This window comes from Cervus canadensis, chromosome 31, assembly GCF_019320065.1.
Source record: "Cervus canadensis isolate Bull #8, Minnesota chromosome 31, ASM1932006v1, whole genome shotgun sequence".
In the NCBI taxonomy this organism is placed as follows: Eukaryota; Metazoa; Chordata; class Mammalia; order Artiodactyla; family Cervidae; genus Cervus; species Cervus canadensis.
Window position 1 is genome coordinate 30952909 of NC_057416.1, and position 11655 is coordinate 30964563.

The window sequence follows — 11655 nt, forward strand, 5'->3', positions numbered from 1 at the left end:
TACCATCTGAGACACCAAGGAAGCCCATACTTTATAGGCTGGTTACATAAAAACCCTTGAGTGTGTTGAGGGAGAGGAGGCGGGTAACATTTAAGCTGAGAGCTGGAGCCCATATGATGAGAAAGAATAGACCTTGCAAGAAGCAGAGAAAGCAGGAGAGACTGTGCCAAGGCCGTGAGAAAGGAAGGCTTGTTTATACTGGAGGAATTGGAAAAAGACTGGTGTGGCTGGACAGTGGTCAGAAAGCGAGAGAATGGCGCTTAGATCTCAAATCACGGGATGGGATGAGGGTCCCTGTTAACATGTCCACGGGAGAGGAGTCGGCTGCCGGGGAAGACCCTGGTGCCCAGGCAGGAGGGGAACCGCGACCGAACGCGAAGCCTGCTGGGGGCGCTACGAGCAGTCCCGAGCCGGTCCTCCACCAGGGCCCTACCCCCCATAGCACCGCTGATCGGCCCTCCAGCCTCCTCCGGGGACTCGAGCCCCAGCCTTCGAACAGGGTCCCAGACCTATTCCTAAGTGGAGAACGCCTTTCTCCCAGCCCTCAGCTCCCTTCTACCCGCCGGCGGGTGGTTGGCCCGATAACCCCGCCACCCGCAGTCCAATGCTCTGCCCCGGGGTACCTTCCAGTTCTTCCAGGGTCCTCTCTGTCCTGGGGCCTCCTCGCTTGCGCCATCACAGAACCCCATCCTCGACTTTCCTCAGCCCAACTTGGGCGTCCCCCCATCCCTGCCTCCCTCCAAAACACACACAGACACCCAGGATTTGGGGGGCAAGCCTGGGGCCATCTCTACCTACGGAGAACTGGGTTTCCTAGAAGAAGCGCTCTGGTCGGGCTTCTCCTGGTACATTTGCGGCCACTCGCTGACCAGTGAAAATCAGGAACAACCTCGCAGATTTTCTTTTAGTGGAAGGTCTTGCTGGGGCCTACAGCCGATGGAAAAAGGGAGAAGGCAGCCCCAGAAATGCTGGGAAAGCTCAGGGCACGCAATCACAAACTGCTGGACTTGGCGCCTGCAAGTGTGAGTAGAAACTGGGGGACACTCGTCCCTGGATCCTTTGGAATCTTCTGGAATCCTGGCGCGCCCTGGCGGGGATAACCTTGGAGTCTCAGGGCACCAACAGAGGTGGATTCACTTGAAGACCAAGACCCCTGACGGCAGATGTAGGGGGAAAAGATGAGCGTACCGTGGACTACTTCCTCCCTGGCGCCATGCTCCCCAAAACTCACACATCAGATAATTGAAGATGCCTGGGCCAGTGGGGTTCCCCGGCAGGAAGCTGCCTGGCCCCAGGGAAAGCAGAACCGCAGGGTCGGTGCAAAACTGCCTGACCCGGAGCCTGAAACCTGGCTTCCCTGCAGTTTCGCCAGCCACAGCTGCTCATTTTATTTTATATGCAGCGCAGCGTGTGGGAATCTTAGTTCCCCCACCAAGGATCTAACCCGTGCCTCCTGCGTTGGGAACCCAGAGCCCTAACCACTGGGCAGTCAGAGAAGTCCCAACCCACTACCCTAGAGCGGTTGGTGGCGCCCACCTTCTCCAGCAGGGTTTTCTGGTCCTAAGAAAGCCTGTGGACCCGTCCCTCCCTCTTACAGTTCCTTCATATCCTTGTCCTGATCAGCCCTCAGCTTAGAGGACTATTTGCTGGGCAGGGAAGGCAGGGGAGGGGAGGGTGGGGGGGGCTTGGGGGCAAGTAATTCTGCATCTCTTAATTCTCTGCAAGATGCAGGAGGTAACCTGACTCCAGGCTCATGGACCCTGGAGGCTCCTCTGGGCCCTAGCAGTCTCCCTCTGGGCTCTGCTCTGGGGGCTTATTACCTCCTGGGGGTTGGGGGGCAAGAATGAAGGGGTGATGGAAGCAGCCTGCCTGGGGGAATGCAGCACCCCGAAGCAGGGGTCAAAGCACCAGGACTGGTCTGCAGCTCTTGTCAGCTGTGTGACCCAATCTGGACAGGTTACTGGTGCTCACTGACACTGTAAACAAGGATGGTAATAATAAGATTAACTTACCTGCTTGAAATGTTATGAGGATTAAGTGAGAAGATGGACCTGAAGTGCTTAAATAGTGCAGCTTCAGGTAGCATTCCACGACCATCAGCTATGATAGTAAAGGTCGTTGTTGCAGCCTGGACTCCTTGGAAGAACTGGATGCATTAACTGACAGTTTCCTCAACCCAAGCTCCCATGTCTCCAGTGTCCTACATTGCGTTTCAAAGAAAGACTGGCTCCCAATAATAAAAAGTGAAAAAATATTTCTTCCCATGTTATCACCACCCCAGTATGAAGAAATTCAAATGGAAAAATTGCCCACCTCCTACTATTCCTAACAAACCATTATTTTCAGTCTTTCATATTACTCCTGGCTTATATGCATGGAATTTTGTATTCTTATTATATAAATATTTCCTTGGTTGCATGTAAGTGTACTACCTGGTATTAATAATGATCATTTTAATGAGTGCATAATATTCCACTAAGTTGATAAGTTGATATTATTGCTTCACTATATCCTTATTGTTCAGCTCTTAAGATTTCACAAACTTTCATTAGTAATGCTGCTATGTAATCTTCGTTAATAAAACTTTTAAAGTAAAAGTTTAAAATAACTTATTTTAGGGAGTTCCCTGGTGGGCTAGTAGGGCTTCCCAGGTGGCTCAGTGGTAAAGAATCTGACTACCAACGCAGGAGATGCAGGAGACACAGGTTCGATCCCTGGGTTGGGAAGATCCCCTGGAGGAGGAAATGGCAACCCACTCCAGGATTCTTGTCTGGAAAATGCCATGGACAGAGGAGCCTCGCAGGCTGCAGTCCATGGGGTTGCAAAGAGTCAGACAAGACCAAAGCATGCATGCTCATACTCTACACACTGGTGGGCTAGTGCTTAGGATTCCATGCTTTCACTGACACGGCCCAGGTTCAATCCCTGGTAGGGGAAACTGAGGTCCTGAAAGCCAGGTGGAGAAACCAAAAATAATAATTATTTTTAATATTTTCTTTTAAAGCTTATTTTTCTGAAAGTTACGCAAATCCAATCTCCAAGACTCACCTCATATATAAGTTTTTTAAAAGTAGTTTTTCATATAAAAGTTAAAATACACAAATACGTTATTTGTAATCCCATCACTCAGAGATGCCTTAGAAGCATATCCTTCCAAACTTTTTTGAATATAAATATATATCGATATATAACCTGAAAGTCACTAGGATTATTTTATTTTATTTTATTTATTTATTTTTTCACTAGGATTATTTTATTAGCCTCAGGAGGTTGGGGAGAGCCTGAATGAATAAATTCTATCTTTATGCTTTAAGGATGATTAAAAACGCGACCCACAGGCACTAAGGGTTTTTCTAGAGATCTTCTGGCATTCAGATTAGAAGCCCTTAGAACCTGGGATATAGGAATCTTCAAAAGACCTAAGAGAATAATCTTCATCTGTAGACAAACACTGACTCAAGATAAATTCACCTTTAAGCAACAGGAAACCAAAGGAGATGACCCCACTTGCTCTATGAACTTTCTTGCAATCCTGCTCACTTATGAGACCTCTAGATAGAATCTCTGCTTCCTCTCACAAGAATTACAATTGAGGGGAAAGGAACTATTTATTTTCCAGGCAGGAGCCCCCCAGCCTTTACAAATAGGTTTGGGGATCTTAAGCCCAACCCCACGAGGCTGTTCACTTTGTCTGCGCTCCCTGTGAGAACAATCTTCAGGGAATTCAAAGACGCTAAAAATGGACTTGCCTAAATCCTTGTGCTGTCACACTCATAGTTTAGTACAGTGAAAGGATACAGACTGAAATCAGCAGAGGAAAAAGGCAGATAGGATGGAATCCAGGAGATACCAGGCAGAAGCTTCCAGTTTCCTGTCCAGCTGTCCTGTTCCAATTGCACAGACAGTGCTCAATTCTCGCAGCACCAACATGTTACAGTGTGTGTGAGGTGTTGCCCAGTGAGGCACACCAAGACTTTGGTATCCCCAGTTTTTATGGGGGGCTCAATCATGTGGGCATGCAGGGCCTGTATAACTGACCTTAACTCCTCAGTCTGCAGCCCTAGACACCCAACTGGCACGGAATCACCCAAGGGCTTCATCACACAAAGCCACTCTTGTCAGGCAGGAAACTCTAAGCGCTCAGACTTCATTTCTCAGCCACTGGTCAAGGGCCATTCCTGAAGTCCCTTAGAATATATGAGGTTTGGGCACTTAAGTCCTGCTGGGTTAACCTTTCCCTGAGACTTACTTATTTGCATGTCACCTTTTATGATTAGCTCCATTTTTAACACGTGAGTTGTTTTTCCCCAGCTGGGGTGGAGGGTGTCATAAGAGCATCAGCAGTGTCATACCTGCTGGGGGTTTGCAGAGTTCTATGTGTTAACAGACTCCCAATAGTCACTTTAGTGGCCACGGTGCATTGGGTGGCAAAGAGTCGGACACGACAGAAGCGACTTCGCGTGCCTACATGCAAGGCTCATCCTCCAACGAGATTGTAAACTTCCAGAGGAAATGAACTGGACTGTGTCTGCTTTTTACATAGCTTTTGATGCCTGGATGCTATGGTCTGCATATTTGTATCCCATCAAAATGCATATGCTGGGACATCTCTGGTGGTCCAGTGGTTAAGAATCTGTGGGCCAATGCATGGGACAAAGGTTTGATTCCTGGTCCAGGAAGATTCCACATGCCACAGAGCAACTAAGCCCCATGTGCCACAACTACTGAGCCTGTGTTCTAGAGTCTGTGCTCCACAACAAGAGAAGCCATCGCAATGAGAAGCCTGAGGACCACAGCTAGAGAGTAACTCCTGCTTACTGCAACTTGAGAAAGCCCATGTGCAGCCAAAAAAAAAAAAAAAAAGCATATGTTGGAACCTAATCTCCGATGTAAAGGCAATGACACCCTACTTCAGTACTCTTGCCTGGAGAATCCCATGGACGGAGGAGCCTAGTGGGCTGCAGTCCATGGGGTCACTAAGAGTCAGACATGACTGAGTGACTTCACTTTCACTTTTCACTTTCATGCATTGGAGAAGGAAATGGCAACCCACTCCAGTGTTCTTGCCTGGAGAATCCCAGGGACGGGGGAGCCTGGTGGGCTGCTGTCTATGGGGTCGCACAGAGTCAGACACGACTGAAGGGACTTAGCAGCAGCAGCAGCAATGTCCAATGTGATGGTATTGGGATGTCATTAGGTCACGAAGGTGGGGCCCAAATGAATGGGGTTAGTGCCCTCATAAAAGAGGCCCCAGGGATCCCTCACTCCTCCCGCCATGTGAGGTTGCAGCCAGAGGTACTGCTTATGAACCAGGAGATAGGCTTTCACTAGGCACGGAATCTGTTGGTAACTTGATCCTGGACTTCTCAGCTTCCAGAAATCTAAGAATCTTAATGAATTTCTGTTGTTTATAAGACACCCACTCTATGATATTTTGTTACAGCAGCCCAAATGGACTAAAAGACACCAGATTAGGCCTCAATATGGTATGTGAAAGTCACTCAGTTGTGTTCAGCTTTTTGCAACCCCATGGACTATACATGTCCTTGGAATTCTCCAGACCAGAATACTGGAGTCGGTAGCCTTTCCCTTCTCCAGGGGATCTTCCCAACCCAGGGATCAAACCCAGGTCTCCTGCATTGGAGATTCTTTACCAACTGAGCTACAAGGGAAGCCCAATATATGGTATGGTAGGTGCTCAACAAATATGAGATGGTTAATGAATGCAAACATTCCCTTCTTCTCTGGGTCTTTTTTACCCCTCTTTGCTGAGGCCAGGCCAATGCTTTATAGATAGATGGGGAGAGAGAGAGTGGTCTGCAGAGAAATGAATAGTAGCAATGAATAATCAGTACAGGACTTTTGTAAAGACTAAAGCTTTTATTCCAATCAGGGGTCATTTACTTTCAGAAGCTATTTCTCTGAGTCCTTTGTGAAGCAGACAGCCTCATTGATGCTCGCAGTGATGTAATCTATGTTGTAGGAATTGATACAGGTGAAGTTGATCCGACCATTCTTGGGGATATAGATATGCTTTTTACTGATGAGGTATTCCACCTGTTGGGCTGGTGACGACCATAGCGTCTCAGATCCTAGGGTGGTCCCATCCCGCTCCCCTCTAGCCCAGGGTGAATTATGGATGGTAGGAAGTGTCAGCATTTCTGGGGAGCCACAAGAGTCCCAAAGCAGCTTCACTTTCCTCAGGAAAGAATCAAAGTCTGAGGTGAAGCTAGCGACGGGTTACCTGGTCCATGAAGCTTATGCTCAAATACAAGCCCAAATCCAAGGTCAGAAACGAGAGAGCTGTCCCTTCCTAGGTACTTACAGTTGAGTCCAAGATAGCTATGGGACCCTTTCTGCTCAGTGATGTGATCCCAGGAGCCAGGGGTTCCCAGAAGCCGGAGCTTCTCCTTCACCTTTTCCTTGGTCATCATGATGTTCTCTACAACCCCTTCCAGGCTCTGTCGCCTGCCAAGGGGAGGACAGCAAGAAGTGGACCGCGTAAGGTCTCCCCTCACTCTCGACCTCTTCATTGTCTTTCCCCTCTTCTCCCTTCAAAAGTAAGCATCCATCTGGGATGGTTATAAATGGGAGGGGGTTTTAGCCCATACTAATGTAAGCAAGGGAAGCAGACTCTCCAGCCAGAGGAGCAGGTCTTTGGTACTTCCTCATCTCCTCTTGCAAACTGAGAGCATTCAAACAATTCAATAATAAGCCGACCTGTGCCCCCAAAGAGCATCCCGTTACCCACTCCCCCAAGGCTGGGCAACCCTCAGCACTGCCACTGGGACACGGGGGCCCCTCAGTAAAAGAGGCAATGTGGGCAGGAAGGGAAGCGGCCACGGCATCCTGTGAGTCGGTGGGTCTGTGGGCATGCAGAGCCTCTGCCCACCCATCCTGCCCCACTGCCCGCCCTTACCATTCTCCCTGCATAGCAGGGTTACAGAGGACGGAGGTGATGATGCGAGCGCCCGTGGTGGGAGGGTTTAGCCACAGGGCCCGCGCGAAGTTCGTCAGCTGGGAGAGGACGCGCAGCAGGAGCTGGTTGTTGAGCGCCACCACCACGAGGGTACCCACTCCTTCGTCTGCAGCGATGGGACAGATGGCCTGTCTCAGAGCCCCCACCGTTCCCGGGCGGTACCCTCAGTCTCTGCTTTCAGCCTTGCAGAGGGGAGGGCTGGACGACAGGGCCCTCCGCCCAGCCTCACCAAGAAGGCCCCATCCAGGCCCCAAGCAGTCGGCGCAGGCTCTTCTTGCCAAGAAAAGTAGGCACAAGTAAGAGTCTTAAAGGTGGAAGGCAGCCCCTCCCTGTGGTCCAGTGGTTTAAGAATCCACCTGCCAATGCAGGGGACGTGGGTTCAATCCCTGGTCCAGGAAGATTCCACATGCCACGGAGCAACTAAGCCCATGCACCCCAACTACTGAGCTTGGACTCTAAAGCCTGGGAGCCACAGCTGCTGAGCCCCTGTGCCCAAGAGCCGATGCTCTGCAACAAGTGAAACCACCGCAGTGAGAAGCCCGTGTACTGCAACTAGAGGAAGCCCAAGAACGGCAGCAAAGACCCAGCACAGCCAAAAATAAATAGATTACAAAAAGTTGGGTTTTTTTTAAGGTGAAAGGGACTTGAAAGATCGCTAAGTCCCACCCCCTCATCTTCCAGGTGAAGAAACAGAAGCCTAAGGGGTGTGAGATGATTTAACCGGAGTCAGCTTTAGCGGCTGAGCTGAGACCGCACCACAGACCCTAACGTGTAGCTCAGTGCCCTTCCCTTCTGCCTCCAAGGTGCCCTGGGTGCTCCGGGGCTCCGGGCTCTCTCCAGAGGGTAGGAGACGTCAAAGGTGTTCTGTGCCACAGGTGTGGCGCCATCAGACCCTCCCGCTCCCCCTGCCCACAATGTACCATAAATGCCAAAATTCTTGGATAGAGACTGGCTGCAGAAGAACTCAAAGCCTTGAGACACAAAGTAGTGTAAGAATATAGCATCTTCCTCCAGGTCACCGGTGGATAAGCCTTGATAGGGAATGTCAAAAAATGGAAATATCTCCTTGCCCTGTAAGAGAAAAAGAGAATGAGAAGGGGGAGGGACTCCCGGAGGCATGGGAGGTGCTGAGACGGAGGAGCGCCGGGCGAGAGGTGGGCTCACCTTCATCAGGGTCATCAACTGTGTCCACTGACTCGAGGTCAGCCTACAGTTGCCGATACTCCCGATCACAAAGACGCAGCCGTGCGGGGCACGCTGCAGGGAAAGACCGTCCTGTCGGGCGCCTCCCTGACCACACAGGTCGTGGCAGGGGCACGCTGGGAGGAGAAGCCATCCTCCACGTGGGTTCCTACTAAAGGGCTGTGAAACTGAGCCTATAAAAGGTCCTGGATGACTGGAGTTGGCGTAGAGGGGGGCGGTTAGGAGAAAAGGGAAGCTGTAAACCAGGTCTGGGGAGAAGCTGCTGAGAGCGGGGGAACCTCTACCTCCACCACATCGAGGAGCATGTTGGGGTCCAAGCACAGATGTGCGGAGTCCCAGAAGGTGTGCTCATAAACTGTAAAGCCCATGTCCTGGAAGATGAGTCCATGCGGTTCTGTGGGAACACAGCGCCCCCCGCCACCAGCTGGCACGTGAGAAGTGGAGAGACGGGAGGCAGAGACCCCAGAGAACGGGTCTGGGGGCAGGGGAAGGGGGATTAGTCTCCAAAGGGAGGAGAGGAAGAGGAAAAGGACAAGAATACCTTGGCCTGTCCACTGTTTTTCTCAGGACAGAGTGAGGACAGCAGTGAAGATAGCAGGTGGGGTGGGAATCAAGAACGGGGCGAGGGGCGTGGGGCCAGAGTCTGCCACTCACCTTTTTGAGAGGAAACGATGTAAACTATCTGAGAATTCTGACACCAACTTTTGAGGAACTGAGCCCCGAGTTGGAAAGCGCCGCTGTCCCCCACGGTTTGCACACCCCCTGCCTGCCAGCAAAAAAAAGGTGCTGGTGTCTCCCAACATTGGGGAAGGAGGACCACTTGCTCCAGGAGGTCAAGGCCACGTGCTCCCACACATGCACCTCCACTGACTCATCCAGCGGGGTTTACCGAGCGCCTACGAGGTGCCAGACACTTGGGCGCTTGGGATACATAAGGGAATAAAGTGAACCCCCTCCCCCCCTCGTGGTGCTCACGTTCATACCAGGCCTGGGCAGCCTTTGTCTGCAAAGGACCAAACAGTTGCTGAAATGGCAACCCACACTCCAGTATTCTTGCCTGGAGAATTCCATGGACAAAGGAGCCTGGCGGGATACAGTCCATGGGGTCCCAAAGAGTTGGACACGACTGAGCGACGATCACTTGATCGCTCGTTCACTCAGGTCATATAACTATTCAACACTGCCGTTAAAGCAGAAGGCGGCTCTTGACAAGACAAGTAAATGATCATGGCCATGTTCCAATAACATTTTTCTGGACACTGAAATTTGAATTTCATGTCATTTTCATACATCCCCAAATATCATTGCGCTCTGATTTTTCAGCCGTTAAAAATCATAAAAACATTAAAAAAGAAAAAGAGTGATGGTGATCCCAGCACCACTTCAGGTTCAGATCATTCCCTTCTGGAAAGAGCTGCCACCCCAGCAGTGGAGACTGGTGTAGAGACCCCTGGCTTTGGGTCTTGATCCTGGCCCCATCCTCCAATGACTGATCTTGGGACTGTCTGCACCTCGCGGGGCCCCTCTAAACTCTTCACTTTTGCACTCGTACAATCCCAGACCCCCAGTCTCTACTCCTCGTGTCTCGGTGAGCGAGGGAAGGGCCCTGCTTCTCACCCTGTTCTCCACAATGACTTGGCTGTTCTTTCCAAAGAGGAGGTTCAGGGAAGCCTGGATGAATGATTTCATGCCCATCACCGGCGTGTACTCATAGTTCAGGGAGGGATCTTGGGCAATCTGCATTCGAGTCTTGCGCACCACGGAGGACACCCAGGGTCTGCCTTCGCTGGTCATGCAGACTGTGAGGGGAAGGGCAGAGGGGTCTCTGGAGGCCCACTGCGGTGCCTGCAAGCTTGTGGGCTCTGCAGACAGCCCACGAATCTGTCCTGGTTCTCTTGGGGCTTTGGGAAGTTGCCTAGGAAAAGACAACTTTCCTTTTCTTCCCCCCACCCCTTTATAAAAAACGATGTGTTGTTACTGCGTATGTCTAATTTTCATCTTTTTGAAAAAGACAACAGAAATCTACGCCGTTTTAAAGGGCAAAAATGATAGACAATGGGAGAGTTATAGGTTGGGCTTCCCTGGTGGCTCAGACGGTGAAGAATCTGCCTGCAATGCAGGAGACCTAGGTTCGATCCCTGGGTCGGGAAGATCCCCTGGAGAAAGAAATGGCAACTCACTTCAGTATTCTTGCCTGGAAAATCCCACCGACAGAGGAGCCTGGTGGGCTATAGTCCATGGGGTCGCAAAGAGTCAGACATGACCGAGTGACTCACGCTTTCACTTTTCATCTGGGACTGAACAAAGGTCACACTGACTTTCACCGTGGCAAGGGCTGGCTGCATCCCAGAACAGTTTAGGAGCCATTCTTGGTTCAGGAGCGGAGGAGGGAGAAGGGGAGAATGAATAGGCTCTAGGAAACGCAGGGTCCTCACAGGCTCCAGCACAGAGCTGGGGGAAAGCACACATGTGTGCAAGTGTGCTAAGTTGCTTCAGTTGTGTCCAACTTTTTGGGACCCTATGGACAGTAGCCGACCAGGCTCCTTTGTCCATGGGATGCTCCAAGCAAGAATACTGGAGTGGGTTGCCAGGCCCTTCTCCAAGAGATCTTCCCAACCCAGGGATCGAATCCCAGTCACTGACGTCTCTTGCATTGGCAGGTGGGTTTTTTGGCACCACCTGGGAAGCCCGGGAGAGGATACAGCCCTTATCAAATGCCAGGAACCCGCGGAGAAGGGCAGAGGGCCCAGACCCACCCGCGAGGTTTTCTGTTCCTTTCCCCACTGGGCAATTCTGCTCACAGGAAGAGACCTCTCTGTCTAGGGAGGTTTGTGCTCTCTCGACCCCTCTGTGGCAGTGGGAACACTGCCCTCCTAGAGGCGGTCATGGTACCCGGCGTCTCACACCCCCAAACGACGAGGCTTCTACCTTTATAGGCCAGGAACATCTTGTTCGGGTCGTCATCTTGCTTGTAGGTCTTGAGCAAGCTGCCCTCTAGCTTCTGGGCCATGGGCACATCTGTGAACACAGACAGAGTAGGCATCGCTGAGGGAAAACAGAACCAGGTCTGCACTTCTGCTGCTGCGTTCTTCTCCTGAAGGCTTCTGCCCACAGCCGGCCTCCAAGTCTGGGCCACCCAGATCCGCCTCTTACCAGAACCTTGGCGGCAACCGGTCACCAGAGCAACAGAACCCCATCACTCACTGTGTCCATGGTGGCCCTCCTCAAGGGCTATGGGAGTATTCCAACACTCCTGGGGAGGACCTTCTGAGAGATGGGGCAGGAGGAGGTCACAGCGGGGACCTAGAACTACCAGGCGCTTCTCCCTGACTCACTGCCTCCTCTAGTCACCTAATCCACCAATATTTTTTTTTTCTTTTGGCTGCACAGCATGTGGGATCTTAGTTTCCTGACCAGGGATTGAACAAGTGACCCCTGAAGTGGAAGCACAGTGTCGTAACCACTGGACGGCC

At 51.3% G+C, this 11655-nt stretch overlaps 1 protein-coding gene across 1 annotated transcript; it reads right to left on the reverse strand.

Moving 5' to 3' along the window:
* Nucleotides 1-5867: 5867 nt before the first annotated feature.
* Nucleotides 5868-11327, reverse strand: GOT1L1 (glutamic-oxaloacetic transaminase 1 like 1). The gene is made up of 9 exons (XM_043454632.1): nt 11111-11327; nt 9800-9981; nt 8837-8948; nt 8467-8576; nt 8144-8236; nt 7900-8050; nt 6920-7085; nt 6326-6468; nt 5868-6065 (listed from the first exon to the last, which is right to left on the reverse strand). The coding sequence occupies exons 1-9, from the start codon at nt 11223-11225 to the stop codon at nt 5914-5916; spliced, it is 1224 nt and encodes a 407-aa protein (XP_043310567.1). The 5' UTR covers nt 11226-11327; the 3' UTR covers nt 5868-5913.
* Nucleotides 11328-11655: the final 328 nt, after the last annotated feature.